At 35.3% G+C, this 22,395-nt stretch overlaps 1 protein-coding gene and 1 pseudogene across 8 annotated transcripts in view; both read left to right on the top strand.

Moving 5' to 3' along the window:
• ANKRD12 (ankyrin repeat domain 12) overlaps positions 1-22,395 on the top strand; it is a 209,358-nt gene that overhangs the window by 152,383 nt on the left and 34,580 nt on the right. For all 8 annotated transcript variants that reach the window (XM_069099659.1, XM_069099654.1, XM_069099653.1 and 5 more), the window contains one exon: positions 6,084-6,231. In XM_069099659.1, the coding sequence (XP_068955760.1) occupies positions 6,084-6,231 (148 nt within the window). The remainder of the gene's footprint in view (positions 1-6,083; positions 6,232-22,395) is intronic.
• Positions 6,238-21,049, top strand: LOC138170380 (oligosaccharyltransferase complex subunit OSTC-like; annotated as a pseudogene).

Here is a 22,395-nt window from a genome sequence, read left to right as displayed (position 1 = left end):
CTGAAGTTGCTGGCTTTCTTCTCCAGTATAATTTCTCCTTTCCATTTTCCTGTCTGTTCTCTTGATTCTTTTCTTCCCTTTCTCACTTTTCTTTCTCAGTCTCCTTTGCTGAGGGCAATGTCCATGCTGACTTGACATGGCAAAGATACCAATGAAAGAGTAAGGGTTAAAAATGTGTTCTCTCTCACTCTTGCCATAGATCTTCCCCAAGGCTCTCTTCCTATTCCCTCTTCTCTGCTTATACCTTCTCAGTGACCTCATCAGCTCAAAGAAGTTTATCATTTCAATGCAGATGATTCCAGATAGGTATATCTAGATCTTTTCTTTCTCTGAGTCTTTACCAATTGACTGTTAGATATTTTGAGCTTTTTTTTTTTTTTGCATTGTCCTTTCAGTCACTGAGGTTTGCAGGTTCCGTGGTATCTTTGGTTTGACTTCCCCCTCACCCCATATATCCAATCGGTTGCTAAATCTTGTTTCTGCCTTCTCAACATCCCTTGTATCCATCCCTTTCTAACTACTCTCATAGTTCTTATTAGTGCAGTGATCATCACCTCTTGCCTGAACTATTGCAGTAGCCTTCTGTTTGGTCTTCCTGTCTCTCTTCTCCATTCCTTTCTCCACACAACTGCCAAAGTGATTTCCCCAAAGTACAGATCTAACCATGTGACTCCTTTACTCAGTAATCTCCGATAATTTTCCTTTATTATGATCAAGTAGAAGTTTCTTTGTTTGACATCTTAAAATTCTTCACAACCTGACCCCAACCTAACTTGACAGCTTTATTGAAAATTCTTCTAGAAACACATAGCACTACCTCTTCCAGCTCTGTGCTTTTGCATACACTGTGCCCTGTGAAGGAAATCTTTCAGCTCACCTTCATCTCTCATTTCTTGTAAGTCTCAGCTTAAGTATCAGTTTCTGCATGAAGCCTAATTCCTAACTCTCCTACCCCAGCTGTCAGTTGCCTTCTCTTCTAAGTTATCTTGAATCTATTTAACATTTTTATATATTCCTACTTATGTACATGTTGTCTCCCCCAGTTTGACTCTATGAGGAGATGACACCTAAGTTTCTGTAATTTATGTTGTTTGGAACAATCCATTCCCAGTCTTCTCACCATATATCAGTTCAAGGGCCATATGTCAATCACTGGGTGTTGCCATTTTCCATTTCTTTTTCGCTTTCATAGTTGACCATAAGAAGTTGTGTGGGGGCGGCTAGGTGGAATAGAACACCAGCCCTGGAGTCAGGAGGTCATGAGTTCAAATCTGGCCTCAGACACTTAACATAAAAACTAGCTGTGTGACCTTGGGCAAGTCACTTAACCCCAATTGCCTTCCAAAAAGCAAAAAAAAAAAAAAGTTGTGAGGTTATTACCCCAATACTCCTACTTTCCCTTTTTAAAATCAGTTTTATTTTTATTTATGTCTTTTGTTTTGATGTTACCTTCCTTTCCAAATATATGTCTCCCCCCTTTCCTACCAGGTAAGTCATCCTTTATAACAAAGATTTAAAGAGAGGAAAAGTACCTCATCTCTATCTTTGAGTATATACAATATTCTCTGCCTCTCAATCCCCATTTTTCCAAAGAAGGAAAGGATAAGGTACATTTTCTCAACTATTTTCTATGACCAGACGTGGTCATTATAATTAAATAGTATTTGACTTGTTTTTGTTATCTCATTGACATTGTAGAGTCACTTTATATATTGTTTTCCTGGTCCTGCTCACATTACTCTGTATCAGAATTTCCATTCTTTCTGAGCTCTTCATATTGATTCTTTCTTACAACAGTAATTTATTACTTTCATGTACCACAATTTGTTAGCCATTCTCTAATCAATAGGCATTTGTTTTGTTTCCACTTGTTTGCTACTACAGAAAGTGCTGAGAGGCAATATTTTAGTTATTTTGTATGGAGCCTTTCTTGCTGTCTTTGACATCTTTAGGTTATGTATCTAGCAATGGAATCTTTGAGTCAAAGCTGTACATTTTAGTTACTCTTTTAGCATAATTCCAAATTTCTTTCCAGAATACATGAATCGGTTTATAGCTCCCCCTACAGTATATTAGTATGTCTGTCTTCCCACAACCCCTCCAACATTGACTATTTCCATCTTTGATCCTCTTTAGTGAAGTCAAACCTCAGAGACTTTTTGATTTGTATTTCTCTTCTTAGTTATTTGAAAATATTTCATATGTTTATTAATAATTTATAATTCTTTTGAGAATTGTTTGTTTATATCCTTTAACTGTTCATTGGGAGATGACTTTGGGTCTTATATATTTTTGTTAATTCCCTGTGTCTTGGATATCAGACCCTTTTAAAATGTGAAAGATTTTTTCCTAATCATCAGGTTCATTTCTTATCCTAACTACATTAATTTATTTCATGCAAACATTTAATTTCAAGTAATCAAAATTATCTGTTTTAATCTTTTGCGGTAAACTGTATCCCTTGTTTGTTCATTATTATGTTATGTTAATTATTATTAAATTATTTATATATAAATAAAATATATTATAAAAATAATATAATTATTATGTTAATTCTTAACTAGCCATAGCTGTGAAAGGTACCTGTTCTAGGCTGAACTTAACTCATGTCAGCACCCTGGTAATTCATGTTCAGTACTGGAACGAAATAAGACATTCACAGATTACTGAAGAGTAAACGAAAGGAGATTACTTAGCCATAGCAGATGTATATTCAACAAGGATATATATTGAGGACACCTTGAATTGATTCAGCTGAGCCAAGTTCCCTTGCCTGAGTTGTCTGTTATTGTCCAGAGCTCAAGCTTCCAAGTATACCACGAGCTACTCAAGGCAGTTTTGTATTCAGAGGACCAGGAAGTCAGATCAGCAGTTAGTTCTTTCAGCAATTCAAATCTCAAGATTGGTTTTAATACCTTTTAAGGAAAAATGCCTAACTTACATGGGGAGTGAGTGATTAGAATATTGCTCTGACAACAATACTTGATTTTGTTCCCTTTTTTGCCAAGAGATTACCAAGGCAGAGAATCCATCACCTACCAGCCTTCATATAGATCAGCTTGTCTCCAGTCAGTCTATAGTATAGGAGGTACAAAAGCCTTTCTGGCCTGGCAGAGCTGAACAGTACTGGAGCAGCCTTGGGATCCCAGGGTCACCACCTTGCTATGATGAAGTGGCAGAGAAAGATATCTGTGGATGTAACCAACTATAATGCAATCAACATAGTAATTAGTAAGGCAAGTGGAGCTTAAGTGTAGAGCCAGAAGGGACCTCAGTATTCCAATCCCTTCATTTTACAAAAACTGAGCCCGATAGAAGTTAACTGGCTTTCCCAGAGTTACCCATAAGTAGGAGGCACATCTTAAATCTGAACCCAGCTCTTCTCATTCTTTATTTAGTGCCCTTGACATTGATCTGATTAAAATGAACTAAGTTGTACAAGCCTCCTTACTGATTAAAACAAGTGATATATTAAGAGTATGATTAAGAAAAAAATAAATTTAACAATTAATACTTTAAACATAAATTTACTGAATTACCCTATAAAACAGAAGAGGTTTGCGAAATAGTAATATGACAGGAAAAAGTAGGTTGTTGTTGTTTTTTTTTTAAGCAATTAGAGTTAAGTAATTTGCTCAGGGTTACACAGCCAGTTTTTGTGTGTGTGTGGGTGTTAAGTATCTGAGGCCGGAACTGATCCAGGTCCTCCCGACTCTGGGGCCGGTGCTCTTACTGTTCCACCTAGCCACCCCAAAAGTAGGTTTCTTACAGGAAACAAACCTAACACAGGAAGATATTTTCAAATTTTAAAATGATTTATTTGGAATAAAATTTATTATGTATTATTTCACTCCAGAAATCAGGAGCTGTAGTCATGATATTAGACAACATTAAATTCAAATCACAAATCACTGAGAGAGAAAAATAAAAACTTTATCACTCCTAAAGATACAGTTTACATGGAAAATAGATCAATAAACACAGGCAATTAAATTTTTAGAGGAAAATTTGAATGACTTGCAAAAAAGATTATAGACGGAAAGATATTAAAAGAAAGTGCCTTCACCATCACATTGAGTACAGCAAGGCAGATAAAGAAAAATAAAAATGTATAGGCTTGCATAGAATACTGGAAAAAATTAGATTTGAAAGCCATATGAAAACTGAAAATAATTAGAGAATTTCCTTATTTAAATATTCTTTAAGCATTTATAAAAAATGATCACATTCTAAGGCACAAATAAAATATAAATGAAAATAGGAAAATTGTTGTGGCCAAAAATCTCTCACCAATATGTAGCCAACCTGGTATGGAGCCTCTCCAAGTTTAACTGGTCTATTCCTCAAACCCCTTTTATCACCAGGACCATGTTTAAACTCTTTCCTGCTTGCTAAGAACTTCTATAGCTTTTGTTCCACTCATGAGACGTCAGAGAACACAAGATCATCTCTATTCCATAGTAAGGAACTGGAATGGAAAATTTATGGAGGATGTTATATTTTTGTAGTCTCAGAATATGCCCTATATACTGGCATGCACAAATTTTCAAAAGACTGTTTCTGGTTCCCTTCCGAAGTACAGTAGGGAAATAGAAAACTGATCACACCATTCTTAAAAGCAAGAAAAGGTATTAATTTTTGCCTAATATAGATACAGAAGAGGGCAGCTACATGGCACAGTGGATAGAGTACTGGACCTAGAGTTAGGAAGACTCATCTTCCTGAGTTCAAATCTAACCTCAGACACTTTCTAGCCAGGTGACCTGGGCAAGTCACTTAACCCTATTTGCCTCAGTTTCCTCATCTGCAAAAAATGAACTGGAAAAGGAAATGACAAATCACTCCAGCGTTTTTGCCAAGGAAAACCCATATAGTATCATGAAGAGTTCCGCACAACTGAAATGATTGAACAACATCATAGATGCATAGAAATCTAGTCTTGAAGTCAGGAAGACTTGGTTTTAAGGCCTGCTGTTAATAACATATTACCTATCACTTAACCAAATGAGATATCAAATAAGTTATTTGCAAAGTATCTTATTTGTAAATAAGATTTTACTTAATATTTGTAAAAAAAATTATTTGTAAATATCTTATTTGTAAAAAAAAAAAAACCACAGTACCTTGCACATAGTTGACAGTATATAAATGCTTATTCCTTTCCCCACTTAACTTTTCAACTGTAAGTTGCACACTAGTTATTGAAAGTGTTTCCACACCAGAAGCTCCCTACATTGGTAAAATTATAGGTGTGGACACCCCTGTGCCATCTCCCCCCAAAATATGCCTGGAATTATAGGCTATGTCCAATTAAAAAGCTATTTATCACTTTTTTCTCTTCTGTCTTTCTCTAAACAGCCAAGAGAAAACAATTTTTATCATGGAGGGGGAAGGGAAGGAAATAAGCATTTATTTAGCACCTGTTCTGGTTCACGAAACTAGTAAGTGTCTGAGACTAGATTTGAACTCATGTCTTTTTAATTCCATTATGTGAATTCAGATATTATAGGCCTAAGTATTTCTGTTTTTTCCTGAAGAGCTAGATATTCATGGTTCAGTAACAATAATAGTTCCACTTAAAGGGACATGTTAAGAATTTGCCCTTGAGACAGATACTTCAGCCATATGCAGTTAGATCATGTATGTCATCTATAAGTTAATTATTTTGCATGTCATTTTAACATAGTCTATTTTTAGTAATCTGTCAATTTAGTTTTATAAGATGATGGTCTATAGTTCAGTGATCATTTTTTTTGCTGTTTTCCCTAATAATCCTGGGTTGGCCACATGAAAATATTTAATTGTTCAATTCATTGTGAATCCTCTAATTTGTTTAATTTTAAAAAAATATTTTGGCTGTAATTCATCTGTAAATCCTGTTTGTATTGATTCTAAAATTTAAACAGTGGAAGTCACGAGTTAATGTTCATCTGTGTCATAGCTGTCATGAGGTCATGACTGATACCTTACTTTTATTGCCTTTAGCACCTAATGCAGTGCTCTGCTCTGCACATGATAGGTATTTAATAAATGAGGGCTGAATTCAGTTGCACTTACAGAATTTAAATTGCTTAACCTTACAGATTGTCAAGCTGCTTCTTCGACATGGTGGAAATGCATTTCAGGCCAACAAACATGGGGAACGACCCGTAGACGTAGCAGAGACGGAAGAGTTAGAGCTGCTTCTGAAGAGAGAAGTGCCTCTGTCTGATGACGACGAGAGCTTCACAGGTTAGTTCCACCAGAATGTGTGTTAGATCATCTCATTGGCTGGATATTTAAGATAGCATGATGTGAGTTAGTTCATAATCCATAAGATTTGTTGACCTTCTTTGAGTAATGTTGGCAAGTAACTCCCCTAATTAATGTAACATGCACTTTTTCTCAGCAGGTGTAACTTGTTGAAGTATATCTGAAGTATAAGTCTCATCTCTTCTCTTCCAGAGACCTTAGTTCCACTTTCCTCCATCCAAACCTAATTCACAAATACAGTTTGGGGGAGACATGACTAGAAAAATAGTTCTTATGAAGAAGCCATAAGAGTTCTAATGTATTGTGAGCTAAGTTCAAAATGAATCAGTGTTATGACATGACAGCAAAAGAAGCTAATGGCATTTTAGGCAGCATTGATAAAAGTATGGCGTACACAGTAAGGAAAATGATAGTCCCATGGAAATCTGCCCTAGTCAGAGTACATTTGAATCCAGTTCTAGGTTGCCACATTTTATATGAAACGTTTACAAGCTGGAGCACATCCAAAGAAGCATGAACACTGTGTGAAAACTCAAAACCTTTACATTTGAAGATCTGTTAAGGAAGTGAGAATGTTTAACATAGAAAAGAAAAGGTTTACAGGGATCTCTGATAGTGTCTTCAAGTAGTCAAAAGGTTATTTCATGAAAAAAAAAAAAGGTTAGGATTTCTCTGTTTGTCCTTCAAGGGAAGAACTAGCACCCCATAGAAGTACAAAACAAACTTCTACTCAAGAAAAAATGTCCTAATAATTCAGAGAGGAAGCAATAGATACAGCATTAACTTGAAGTCAGGAAGACCTACATTCAAATTCCACTTCTGACCATAGCTATAGTGACTAGTCATTTAACTCCTCTAAGTTTCCTTTTCCTCATCTGTATAATAATGAGTTCAGACTAGAAACGGTTTCTGAGGTCCTGGCTCCAGATCAACAGTTCTCTGAAAAAAAAAACTTCAGAAATCGAAGGGAATAAGGACTTAATGTGAGTTTCTTGTCACCAGAGACATTTAAATAGAGTTAGATGACTACTTTACAAGGATGAAAATCATCAGTTGGGTCCTGGTTGGCCTAGATGACCTCTGAGGTACTTTCCAACTCCTAGGATTCTGTAATTCAGCTCCACAGTTATAAACAGGTAACTTTCAAATGCCTTATGTGCATCCTCAAACTCCTTCACCCCTCTAGCCACTTCTTATGCCCCTGGGGAAGCTCCTAATAGTGACCCACAGTATAGCCTTGGGGAATTTTCTCCCTCTGCTTCCCCACACCCCTCTATTCTCTGAAAGATCTTGTATGTTTTGTACATTTGGAAGATAGAGATCCTAGTGGGATCTGAACAGGTAGGGGTCAGACTAGGGTCATTGGGAGAAGAGATCCAACACCATTCTAATTAGCTCTACCCTCTGGTACTTTTAAAGAACCCATGATGGTATCTGTGGTCTTACATATACCATAGGGTGGGCACATCTTCCTTTATCAATCACTAGCCATCTTTGATGTAATCTTCCCAGTCACAGGAATCACCAGTAAAAAAGGAATTGTGTCCCCTCAGTATGGTTTATACTCTTCAAGCAAAGGGCCACAATACAAGTGCAGTTTCACGGGAGGTGCCCAAGGCTAGTCTGCTAGATTAATAGTACTATTTACATTCTTCTTAAATACCTTATAGAGCATTGTTTCTAGAGGAAAATGAATTCCAGCAACCCTGGAACACATTTCTATAATTTATTAGCTTCTCTAGTCTTAGAATCCAGGGTGTTGACAAATCTTTTTGTTTTTGGAAATAGTGTATATCAGAGAATAGGTAAGATTGGGGGAAGGAAAGGTGGTAGCAGGGAAAAAGATTTCTGGACACCAATTTGTTAATTCTGATGTATGAGAGAAGATATACTACCATAAGAAGAGAGAGCTGTAGATCAGTGCCCCCTTGAATATTGTGAATTAGGACCTAAATTCATTTCACCTTACAGGAAGCAAGTATAAAGATTCTGAACTCAACTTCCCTACAACTTAACTCAATTTGTGTGTCAGTCATGAATTAAGTGTTTATAAGTAGACAGTTTATATAAATGCTTTAGTTGGCTTTAAATTCCAGGTCTAATGCTTCTTCAGAGTATGTGAGTTTTGTCTTATTAAACAGAATGCTTTCCCTTTAATGAGAGCCTACTCTGACTCATTTATTCACAAGACCTCCATTATCTGTTTTAATTCTCTAAACATCTCAAAATAAGGGAAAAAATTACCAGGGATTTAAAAACCTTTGCTGTGTGGTTGTTCAGTTGTTTTTCAGTTGTGTCCAACTCTTTATAACTGCATTTGGGGTTTTCTTGGCCAAGATACGCTAGCGGTTTGCCATTTCCTTCTCTAGCTCATTTTATACATGAGGAACCTGAGGCAAACAGGATTCAGTGACTTGCCCAGGGTCACACAAGTAAGTTGCTGAGGCCGCATTTGAACTCAGAAAGATGAATCTTCTTGACTCTGGGCCTGGCACTCTATCTGCTAGCTGCCTTTTGAAACCTACACTTAGGTTTAAGTAAATAAATAAACCTTTACAAATACAAGATGTTAACAGGCATGTCTAAAAAGTAATTCATTTGAAAATAATCTGGAACCTATAGTGTACTACAAACCAGTATAATTCTCTGTGTGATAATCATCATCAAAAAATAAAATCACAACAACAGCTTATATGGTCTCTGGCTGTATTAATAATGACATAATATCCAGAAGGAAGAAGGAAATAATTTTACTGTACTTTATTATATCCTGGTCAAACCGCATCTTGAGTTTTGTTTTCTTCTGGGTGCCCACTTTTAGGGTAAATCAGAAAGCATCCATACAAAGACAAATAGGATGGTAAATGACCTCAAGAACAAGGCATCCTGGAATTCATTAAAGAATAGGAATTATTTATCCTGGAAAAGAGAAAATTTATACAAGAACATAATAGCTATCATATGGAAGAAAAAAAATAAATTCATTAGAATGTGAACTTCTTGAAAACAGGAATTGTTTTTGCTTTTGAATCCCCATCCCTTAGAACAGAACCTGTCACAGATTACATGATATATGCTTGTTGACTGACTACTTTTGACCCTCCAGGACAGAATTAGGAGCAATGGATGGAATTACACAGAGGCAGATTTTGTATTTAGTGTAAAGAAAATCTTCCAGTTAGAACTATCCAAAAGTAGAATGGGTTGCCTCTTAAGTTAAGTCTGGATGGACATTTATTGGGGATGTTGTAGAGATGGTCTCTATACTTTTCTGGTTTGGATTAAATTATCTGAAATTATATGATTCTTTGATATGTCTAATTCTCAATCTTGGCCTTATTTAACCTGCTCATAGTTTTTTTTAATTATGAATTTTTAAAAGCCTTTGAAAACCATATAATTCTTAGTAAAGTAATAATTTAAAATTTTTTGCTTGAGTATTTTGTGTCAGCCTACTACCTTTTTTCTTTTTGCTTTTTTTGGAGGGGCAGTTGGGGTTAAGTGACTTGCCCCAAGTCACATGGCTAGTTAAGTGTTAAGTGTCTGAGGCCGGATTTGAACTCAGGTCCTCCTGACTCCAGGGCCGATGGTCTATTCACTGCATCACCTAGCCACCCTTTCTACCTTTTTTTCTAAAGAGTTCAAGAGCATTATTAATTCAACCACTCAAAAGCCATGTACTAAACTACTCTTCTGTGCAAAACATTGTGTTTGAAGTGATAGAAAATTAATATATTCCCTGCCTTTATGGGGCTTACAGTCTAGTCAGGTGTAATGTGATGTACATAAATATGCAGCATTTTGCATTGATCATATGAAAACTGTGATACAGAATAGACTTAAAAAAAGAACATGAAAGATAAAGATCATTTCAAGATAAAGATCATTTCCCATAGGGGAAAAGAAAACTGTGATCCTATGATAATCAGATAGGTTTCACTCTTTAAAACATGCTTGTTGGAAATTAAATCTTTTAAATTTTTTAGAGTCATAAACATTTCCTTCTCACCATAAGAAAAAAAATCACAAGAAAGAGAATTTGTTTTTTTACCTCTCTAAACAGACTACTAATAGTAGTGATAATAGGAAAGGGCAAAGGATTACTGGGATTCTTTGAGTCACATATTAAAATGAAAAGGAATAAAGAGGGAAAAATGGATATACCAATGTGATATAAATAGTCAATATTTTGAAAAATTCCCAAATTTAAGGGTTGTCTTCCTGGCAGATTCCCTTAAAGACTGCTGGGTAACAAAGTCAGCTTGGTTTTAGGAAGACCTGAGTTCAAATATCACTTCAGATACTTACTAATCACATGATCCCAGGCAAGTCACTTAACCTCTGTCAGTCTCACTTCTCTCTGTAAAATGAGAAAAGTAATAACAAAGGCTCAAATGAGATAATTTATCTGCAGGACTTTGCAAACTTTTAAGCTCAACATAAATGTTAGTAAAGCAAATATGTAAAGGTGGTCCTAGACATAGCCAATACTGACTATTGAGATATAGTCTCTGACTTCAGCCAACAGCTGAAGAAAATACAGAAAACAGTAATATAGGAGTAATTACAACATTTACTAACTGCCAGGAAAGTGCTAGTGTCTTGGCTACATATTATTAAAGAAATAACATCAAGAAAAGGAGACGGTAAACACAAAGAGCTAATGTGGCTTCATCAAAAGCAGGTCATACTCGATTAACCTTATTTCTGTCTTTTGACAGGGTTGCTAAACCAGAATTCATTATCTCTCTTGCTAACTTCTCTGCTTTTGTTGACATTCTTCCAGTTACTCATGTTTGCAACCTTGGAATCATCCTCAACTCTTCCCTGTCTCTCACTTCTTATGTCCAGTTAATTGCCAAGTCTTGCCTACCTGTACATCTCTTCTCACATTCATTCCCTTCTTGACTTGGCCAACACTCTAATACAAATTTTCATCACCTCTTATGTGGACTTTTTTGGGAGAGGAGGGCCAGGGTCTCCCTATCTTACTATCTTACTGATGTTGGAAGTGCCATGGCTGCTCCCTGGCATGATCCCACTACTTATTAGCACAGAAACCTTGACTGGTTCTGTTTCTCTGACCTGGGTTAATTCGCCCCACACTAAGTAGCTTTGGACCCTCTTTTCTCAGGGAATCCTCACATTGGTGCCAGACTTAGTACTGATAGTGATGGGCTTAGCCATACAGCAACTCAGAACTCCCAAACTCAGTAGATCCAACAGCCCAAACTCCCCAGTGGCAGCGTTCATAATCATGTATTACCTTACCCCGGAGTTTGCCAAGATTTTATCGAAATATTTGATCAAATATTTTATGCTATTCTTTTGAAAAAGATGGAGAAGTATGTGTTAGGTAATGGTATAGCTAGATGGATTTAGAACTAGTTAAAATGCAGGACTTAAAGCATTTTCAGTAATTATTTGATTTCAGTCAATGTAGAATGGTATCTCTAGTAGTAAGTATAACACAAGATAAAATATGATGGAGACAAAAAGAGGACAAGAAAAGTAGAATGGGAAAATTTGAGAAAGGAAAGGATCCTTTCAACTGGAGAAAATAGAGAAATCTTCATGGAAGAAGTAGCAGCAGGTAAAAGGATAGACAAGATTAACATTTTCCACATTAATTGGGTCATGAAAAACTTGGCTTAAAATATATTGATAGATTCCGTAATGGGGATATGTATTTTTTCAGGGCAAATAGGGACCAGAGAAATTTGGGAGGAAAATAGGTAAAAATTAAACATATCTTCACACTAAAGATTTATCATATTTAGTATATTTATATGTTTTTGAAATTCAGTTAATGTTAGGGGGAAGAAAGTCTGCAGAAATAGGATTGCATCAAAGTAGATTAAGCAAAACCAATCATAGGAACAAAGTACTGGCTTAAAAGAGGAAGGGAAACAAAAAACAAATAGACAAACAAATGGAATAACTCTTATAGCTTTAAGTGTGGATATATTGAACAATCTAATAATATATGAAAGAATGACATTGAATAAGAAAGCAAAACCCACACATTGTCTTCTACTCTAAAACTGTTTCATGAGAAAATTTGTTAGTGATAATTTTTCTTTAAAATTAAACTACCATTAATATCATTAAGTATAAATAGTAGCACATTAATGGTAGAAGACTTTACTGTTCCTCTCTCAGCCCTGAACAAACATAACAGATAAAAGAGAAAATAGAGAATTGAACAAATTATTGGAAAAATTCAAGCTAAACAACTTGTTTAAACTCCCTTCAAAATGGGAGGAACGCTAAACAGGAATTGAGGGAATAGGAAAAAAGAATAAGTCACACCACTTTGACTAATATCACAGAAGAATTTTCTCCTTTTAATAGAAAAAGAATGGGGTGCTTAGTAGATTTATTTGTCTGATAGTTGAACATTTTCAGTTAAATCACAAGATCACTGATTTGTACTACTATTTTATTTTCAAGATCTGTTAAAAGCTATTTTTTAGTCATTATCTCTAGTCTAGAATCTGTCCAGGAAATATGAACTCTCTCCCTCATTTCCTCAACACCAAATCATTGACAAAAATCTCATAGAAATAGTACCACATTAGAATGTCAGGATATTTGACTGTCTCTAATTAGCAGCCTGACTTTAAACTAGTAATTTTTCCACTTGTTTTGTTATTTGTATTATTAAGAATAATGATGAGGGGCAGCCAAGTAGCACAGTGAGTAAGAGCACCGGCTCCAGTGTTGGGATGACCTGTAGATCGAATCCCGGGCTCAGACACTTAGCACCCACCCAGAAACACCTGGCCATGTAACCTTGAGCAAGTTACTTAACCCCGATTGCTTAGGGGCGGCCAGGTGGCTCAGCGAGTAAGAGCACCGGCTCCAGTGTTGGGATGACCTGGGGATCAAATCCGGGCTCAGATACTCAGCACCACACCCAGAAATAACTGGCCATGTAACCTTGAGCAAGTTACTTAACCCCGATTGCTTAAAAAAAAAAAGAGTAATGATAGACAGCAGCAGTAGTAGCGCCAGTGCTGATGCGGAGTGAGGGACTTGGGGGCTGTTGGATGTTGCCACTGCCATGGAGATGTTGTACCAGGTACCCTTCATAGGCCTCGAGTGTCCCAGCCTGAAATTACAGAAGCCACCATGGGCCCACATGCCATCAGCTGTGACGATGTGCACCCTGGTGGTGGTGTCTTATTTCCTCATCACTGGAGGAATAATTTATGGTGTCATTGTAGAACCTCCTAGTCTTAGATCTATGACACATGAACATGGACATCAGGGACCAGCTGCTTTTTTGGTAAACGGACAATATGCTATGGAAGGGCTTGCATCCAGTGGGAGGTTTAGGTTTTATAATCCTAGACCTATCCAGGGCACCAAATATTCCCAAGCTCACTAGGTTTCTTCTGTTATTCGTTGGTTTCATCGGTGTCACCTTGAGTTTCTTCATGGCAAGAGTGTTCATGAGAATGAAACTGCTGGGCTATCTGCTGGGTTAGAGTTCCTTTTGTGGAGCCACAACAGTAACTAGATTCACTCCTTTTAATGAATGGTATTTCAAAACTATTCTGCCCTCCAGGACAAAACATGGTACATGGATTGACTGTGTCTCAGAATGTCATAAGGAAAGGTCCTGTATAAAAATGCAGGAGGTTTTATCCATTTTTTGGACAAAACCCTCTTTGTCCCATTGTTGTGATCAGCTTATAATAATAATAGTAATAACGTCATAGTTTTTCCATATTGACCTCCAACCATTCTGGTCAAATAATAACATCTGCCCTTTTTTTCCCCCATTTTTGAGAGAAACTTTTCCTTTATATAATGAAAGTATTTCCTTATTTCCTACAAGTCTATTTGTAAATTTCACCCTTTCAGGAAAAGGCACTTCTGGTGAAGATGTACACAAGTAAATTCAGGTAGCTGGAGCCTCCAGACTGATAACTCTGTCCAGGGGAATCAGCTTTGCCTTGACCCTTCATTATTTTAAGTGTAGCTTTCTAAGTCTGTGATTTTATGTGAGCCTTGTTACCCAAACAATACATCTATGTGGAAGAAGGACAAGTAAATCATTTTTCTATTGGAAAAAAAAAGAATAATAATGCTGACCCAACTTATCTTGCAAGTTTGTTATGGGGATGAAATGAAATTATATACATATGTGTGTATGTGTATATGTTAATATATACACATATATGTAAATTGCTTTGAAAGATAAAGTATTACAATTCAGGATGATTTTTAGACTTTAAAATTCATCTATGACTTGCAAATTAGTTAATGCCTTATATTAGTCATCTTTGATAATCTAAATGAGGTGAAAAATATTCCCTTGATATGTAAGAAAATATTGTTAAAGCAATCATTTTTCATCAAAGAGCAATGGACTTTAGTTGAATTATATATTTTTATTTTAGACAAATGCTTTTTCCAAAATATGTTCATATCTCACTGACCTTGATTTTTTTCATATTCATCAATTATGTATTGGTTTTTCCATTTGGTTAATATGTTCTACCAGAATTTTTGGTTAATCAAGGTCACTCAAGAAATTATGCAAAAAGATCACTATATCATGAAAAAGTATTGAGATTACTTTTTTTTAAAGAGGGATGAAAGTACCCAATTTCACCATTTAATTTGCCTAAGGTCCTTCTAGATCTGATTTGACCAAACTTGATCTGTTCTAAATTTAGATTATGTTAATTGGGTATTAAGTATATATTTTAATGCTGCTAGCTTTTGAACATATGAAAGTAAATTATCCTTCCCATCATGCCATCCTTGTCACAGGATGCTACATCTTTAATGTCACAGGATGCTACATCTTAAAATGCTACATCTTTAGATATACTCTCAGATATAACCAAATTTGTGAACTTTCATTTTTTTATAAGATTATACTAAACATAACACTGTTGTAATTTTGATAAATAAAATTAATGTAAACTTAACAATATCAAGTAACTTTGATGAATTAGGCATTGTGTGTGTGTGTGTGAGTATAAACTTCTATGATCTTTTTTATAGAACTACCTCTTCTGGCTAATACACAAAATAAAATCCTGTTCATTGATGCATGGTATACCTAAATAGGCAGTAGGTTTTATTAAAAATAAAATTTATTTTACTATTTAATGTCCACTCTTCTCCCACATCCTTCCTTCCATATCACCGACCTTATTCCCTATGGATAAATGACTCTCCAATTTAAAAAAAAAAAGATAATTCACACATGGGTTTAAAAAAAAGTTGCGTATAGTTAATTAGCACCCTATTTAGTGCCTTATTCATGTAAATTACTACCTACAAATACTTTGTATTCGTGGACACTAATAAATATGGTAACTAGGAGAATTGATAGAAAAGTCCTACTTGGGGGAAGGTACCACCAATTCTACCTGATATTTATTGATAAATAAAATAGATTCTGTTGGCTTTATACAGTAACCATCTCACAACATCTTTTTTTTTTGAGATGGTGTACAAAGTCAAAAGTTTCAACCTCTAGCAAACTTATGTACTTTTTCCTTTACTCTAGCTATTAATAATTTGGTATACCCCACTCATCAGCAAAGCAAGAGTGAAATATTGCTGTAAGAATTATATTGGGGGGGGGCAGCTAGGTGGCTCAACGAATAGAGCACCGGCCCTGGACTCTTGACACTTATTAGCTGTGTGACCTTGGCCAAGTCGCTTAATCCCAATTGCCTTGCCTACTCCCCAGGGGAAAAAAAATTACATTTTGCCACTCAGTCTCTTCTCACTTGATTTACCAAATAAATTCTGTGTCAGATTGGACAAATTAGGCATTTATAGATTCTCCTCCAAATTTTGTTTAAAAAAAAAAACTTAAAAGTTAATTCAGTTGAAGAAATGATAGAACCATGATATTTTAAAAAGATATTTAACCTAAATTAATCTTTGCCTATAAATTTAGCCTACTAGACATTATAGATTCAAACTACATTTTATCACTTACTATCTCACACAAAAAAAGACATCTGAAGTATCCTTCTCACAGAATATTAATGTATTCCACTCTCTTACATATTATCAAAGTAAATAACTTGAAAATCATTTCCTTTCATACATTTTAATTTCCATTTGGTTAATGTATTCTGCCTGAATATTAGAGAAATTATTATATGGGATTAAAAAATAAAAGATTTTTATTAGGTTTTCATTACTATCAAAGGAATAAAGTTAAGTCCCTGCCTTTTATTCACAAGTAATTTTTTAAGCTTCATTTTGCTGTAACATGCACTCACTGATAGTATGTTTTATTTAGTTTTTATACATGACATTTGAAGCTATGTGGGATTCTGCTGTGACATTCAAGTTAGGAAAAATTATGTTTCAGCCAACTCATAAATTATCTGTAATAATGGAGAACAAGGATAGCATGGATCACTGAAATTCATTCATAACCCCCTAGACCCTATTTTAAAAAGTAGTTTCAAATTTTTCCTTCTTTGAAATTTTACCTAGAGAAAAAAAAATTTATTTTATCTCTTTATTTCTCTTGCCTTTCCTATGGTATAAGTATTAATAAATAGTTTGCTGGGGTTTTTTAATGGACCCCAAAATTGGACATAGGAAGAAAAAGGATGAATGGCTTAAATAGTCCTAAAGTGGAATCTTATGTTTGTATCCTGAGTGCATAGGGTAGGTATGTTGGTAGTTCAGACTTGGCATCTGATGTCAGCATGTTAATTATAAGCAGAAGGAGGCATTAACATTGGATTTCTTAAAGTAGCTCTTGAAACAAAGGGAGCATTAAAAAGCACAAGAAAAGGTACTATGTGCACACATAAACATATATGCATTTATGGACATATGGTTATAATGTGTTTAGAGCAGCAGTATTAAACTCAAATAGAAACAGGGCCACCAATGCATTCACAAAGATCCCTGCAGGCCACATATTGACTTAGTTTTTAAATGTAGTATTATCTGTGTTTTGTTGTATTTTTATTTATTTTGTTAAATATTTTCACAAGTATGTTTTAATTTGGTTAAGGGTGCACTTGCAAGTGTTGAGGGCCATATTTTTGACCCCTCTGTTCTTGAATGTCCAGATATCAGTGGGTTGGAGTTTTTTATCACCACCAAAAGATTTAGTCTTAAGAATCTTGAGGGTTCATTTGTTACTAATGATTACTATAAAAATTCCTCTGTATATTTACATTGATTTATGAACATTAAAATGTTTTTGAAAGTACCAGAAAACTGATGTGGCCAAGGAACTTTAAAGGTTTAAGAAGCTCATGAGGATTATCACCATCATTGTTCAGTAGTGTACTAGTGAATATTAGTTATAAAAAAATAAAATAAGAAAAAGAAATCGAAGAAATAAGGATGATGAGGAAACAAAACACTTTTTGCAAATAATATGATGGTAGACAGGGCAGCTAGATGACATTGTGGATAGAGAGCCAGGTCTGGAGTTAAGAAAACCTGAGTTCAAATTGAACCTCAGACATTAGCTGTATGTTCCTAAACAAATCATTTAACCCTGTTTGCCTCAGTTTCCTCATCTGTAAAATGGACTGAAGAAGGAAATGACAAACCTCTCTGGTATCTTTGCCAAGAAAACCTCAGTGGGTCATGTAGGATCGGATACAACTGAAATGACTGAACAGCAACAATGATGGTAGACTTAAAAATGAAAAATTTACCTAAATTTATTTACTTACTCAGTGTCATACCAATCAAACTACCAAAGAATTATTTTGTAGAGCTAGAAAAAATAATAACAAAATTCATCTGGAAAACAAAAGATCAGGTATATCAACAGAATCAGTGAAGGAAGGCAGCCTAACAGTACTATATTTGAAACTATATTACAATGCACTAACCATCAAAACAATTTGGTACTGGCTAAGAAATAGAGTGGTTGATCAGTGAAATAAATTAGGTATACAATATATAAAGGTAAATGACAAGGTCTTCTCAGCTATGTAATTTATAAAAATCAGAGCCATTCCCCAATTGATATGAACAGGCAGTTTTTAGAAGAAGAAATCAAAGCTATCAATAGTTACATGAAAAAATGCTCTGAATCACTAATAATTAGAGAAATGCAAATTTTAAAAACTGAGGTACCACCTCACACCTATAAGATTGGCTAACATGACAGACCTAGCACTCTACTGTGCTATCCAGCTGCCCATATATGTGAGCTATTCTTTATCCATATGTATTTATTTAATAACCCTCTTCAGTTGGGTGCTTATAAAACTTGAGTCAAATAGTATCCAGGAAATTTCAGTCCAAACCATTTGACTGAAGTGGAAGAAGGTACTTAAAAGGATTAAGTCAAAACAACAAGTATTTAATAAGTGCCTGCTATGTTAAGTCAAAACAAGAAGTATTTAATAAGTGCCTGCTATGTTCCAAGCACTGTCTAAAACTTTGGGGACACAAAAAGAAGGGCAAAAAATAGTTCCTCTTCTTACAGAGCTGACAGTCTTAATGGACCCAATAACATGCAAACAACTATGTACAAATAAAATGTAGACAGAATAGATTGAAGATGGTCAACAGAGGGGAGGAAGGCACTAGGTTAGCATTAAGAGCTTTAAGGAAATGTGAGATTTTAGCTGGAGCTCAAAATCTGGTGTATTATTCCCTACAGTTATTAGTAACTTGGCCCAAATACATAGAAAAAAATACAATTAACCTGAGCGGGGAAGGCCATCCTTACCTGTGCCTCATGTCATGACACAATAGTGACATGTAGACACAGAATCATCCTCAATCTGCTATATGTCTGTCCGGGTATGTGCAACCTCTAGGTCTTCGTGCCTTCATCGATTGTTCCCAGTGCTCACAGTGGCTGCCACACTAAGACCAAAAATGTATGAAATATGCCTCTGGCCCCTACGCAGCACCTTTCCTCCTCTGCCTAAGTCTGTCCTACCATAAGATGTCTCAAACTATAAATTCATTTCTCTTTCCCCTTATCCCCTTTCCCCTACTCAAAACTCTTCTTTCATTGTTCTAGATGTTCATTAGGTTGTAGGAAAAATAGTTCACACTAAGTTATGAATCACAAATGGAAGTCACTTTAACCTGGGGATAGTCCTTTATTTTTATCTAAATGAATCTTGACTCATTGGGAGAGGGAGATTTTTTTTTTTTTAGTGATATAGTTGTAGTCATGCCTTTACTGCACTACCAGTTTCCTACCAGAGAAGAAGTAGGGTGGCACTCAGGAATGTATTTTGGTTCCTAGCTAAGCAAACTGAAAATTCAGAAAGGAAAAGGGAACTCAGCAATATAAAGTTAGCATACTCAGCTCTTCCTTAGTGCTCATGAGGTTCCTTTCCTCACTATTTATTCCATGCCATCCAAGCTATAGGATCTTTTAAAGGTCTTTTTTCCTGTCTTCACATTTAGAGCCTGAAAGCTATGGTCTGCAATGCATCAGCACCCCTATCAACAAAAAACAAAAAAAATTGAGCATTTAACTCAGTATATGTATATTGACTTATTCATAATTACATAAATGTACTATGCTAATAATTATGACCATAATTATTAAATAAAAATAAAATTATTAAATTATTAAAGCACAAAATTTGAAATAAGGGATGAGATAAAGAAGAAATATTTTGAAATTATTACAAAACCTTTTTGTTTTCAATAAAAATAATAATATTTTAGTAAACAATGTGATTGAATATGCTTCACTATTTTTCAAAATATTGGTTTCACACTGTGATAAAATAATTCTGAGAACTGTCTCTAAGTTCAGTTTATATCAATAATTGGTTTTAATGTTTCTCGTAGCCTGAAAAGATATTTCACAAGAATATCTAGCTCTAGATTGCAGTAGCTGAGGTCCGTGAACTTGGATATATGTATGTGTACATAAATATATTGATAACTGTTTCACTAAATTATTTCTCTTATAATCTTAAGTATTTTATTCATTTAAAAACATTCTGGGATGAGGCTCATAGGATTCATCAGACTGTACCCAAGAAATCTGTGACATAAACAAGGTTAAAAACCCCTACAGTAAAAGGAGTGCATCCGTGGCTCTGCTAACTAAATGCTGATGCCTGTTTCGCAATCTCATTCATTAGTTATGCAGAAGTTTTTGTTGGAATTCAGCTAATCAGTCTCCATCTTCCCTGATGTCAATCACTTGTTCTCCCAAACTAATCAGAAGGAGTTTCATTTTTATATTGTTAATAAGTAAAAGTATTCCTTTAGATTTTTTAATAGATCATAAAACTATGTTTCCAAATGTAAGTATGCAGATGTGAGAATTTTTATACAGAATTTTCAACAAACAAGGGAGGAAGAAAGTAAATATCCAGAAAAAGAGAGTGATGAACAATGTCAGATACTGCAAGAGGGGTCATGAAGGATAAAGATGGAGAAAAATTGACAATTGATATCTTTGGTAATTTTGAAGAGAGAAGGTTTAGGTGAGTAAGGCATAAAAGATAAAAAGAGAAACTGGGAGCCTGTTGGAATAGTAGTGTCCTCAACAGAAAGCAGGAATTTTGGAAAAGGAGTATTCTTAGAAGGAAAGATAATTTAATGAGCTCTATAATACAGATCCTAATCTATGCATTTCTACTTAACAAAATGGGTGAGGGAGAAGGGCGTTTAAAATTTACAGCCACTGACCTAGAGTATAGAGCCAGGGCCAGCCAAACCTAGCATGTGATCTGGGAAAGGAAGAGCATTGGTTGTGGGGTACAAGGGAAGATTGAGTAGACCATTTTCTTCAGGTACCCAGGTTCGGATTCTCCCTAAGGGGAGATTGTGCTGGATGGAAGAGGAGATTCCCCTCAACTTGAGAAGCAGTGTGTTAAAGGTAGAATACCCCTGCCTTTTAAACTAGGTATTCAGAACATTTATCTAATATCTCCATTTCCCTTCTTGCCCTTATCTCTTTGAGTCCTCAGTTCAAATTTATGACTAATTGGAGATGGGGTAGTCACTGTAATATTAACACCCTGATATAGAACAATGGTATTTTCCCCTAAATATCTCTTATCATTGACAAAGCTCAAACATTGTTTTTAAAAAAGTTTCTTGTTGGCAAGAATTAGCTTATTCTTGCGTTTATGCATCTAAGTGTGCATGTGTATGAATGGATGGATGGATGGATGGATGGATGGATGGATGGATGGATGGACGGACAGACGGACGGACGGATGGACAGAAAATCCTAAAGGTAGTCCTGTGCTATAACAGGTTACAAGGAAATTATATTCTAATAAGGAGAGACAACACACATAGGAGATTGGTAGCCAAGGGAAGAATCTTTTGGCTTAAGAAGTTTAAGGGTATATATATGTACACAGATATATACATTTTTGTAATTTTATATAAATAAATTTCCATATCCTTTGAAATATGAGAGAATTGAGCTATTTTATACAGTAATCCTAATAAATACAACTGTGACACTGGATTGGAAATGACCTTTGGTTTCTAAAAGTTGTACCACTGAAGTACACACTTTGGAATTTCTTTTATTTTTATTTTTTTTTCAAATGCTTTATTAACTTCTGGTTTACATCATTCATTTCCACCAGATTTTGAGTTACAATTTTTTCCCCTGCCCACCGCCCCAAAATAGCGGTCCCACAGGATATCCCCTCCTCCAATCTTCTCTCTCCCATATCTTCTCCCATACCCCCTTTGACTTTTCCAGTAGGGCATGGTGGATCTTTATGCCCCAATGCCTGTATATCTTATTTCCCATTACATGTAAAATACTAATAATAGTATTTATATATTTTTAAACATTTGATTTTAAAACTTTGAATTCCATATTCATTCCCTTTCTCCCTTGTCACCCACCCTTACTGGGAAGATAAGCAATTCAGTATATGTTGTACATGTGTAGCTATGCAAAACATTACCGTAGTAGATATATTGTAAAAGACTGACTGTATTTCCCTCGCTCCTATCCCACATCCCACTTGTTCTACAGACTTTGGAATTTCTAACTCCTGGGAGTATAGGTTCTCAAAATCACTTCTGGGACCTAGGTGGGCTCCCAAAAGACCCCAATTTTTATCTTATTTGCTTCTAAGGGACTAACTTTTCTGAGCCACAGATGTCTCATCTGTAAATTGTGATAAATAAAATGTGTAATAAAATCACAGATCTTTT

This window comes from Petaurus breviceps, unplaced genomic scaffold, assembly GCF_028583685.1.
Source record: "Petaurus breviceps papuanus isolate PSGF00001 unplaced genomic scaffold, PetGlider_PUasm1.0 38, whole genome shotgun sequence".
Classification (NCBI taxonomy): domain Eukaryota; kingdom Metazoa; phylum Chordata; class Mammalia; order Diprotodontia; family Petauridae; genus Petaurus; species Petaurus breviceps.
Note: the sequence above shows the minus strand (reverse complement) of the source record. Positions and strands in the feature narration are given on the sequence as shown.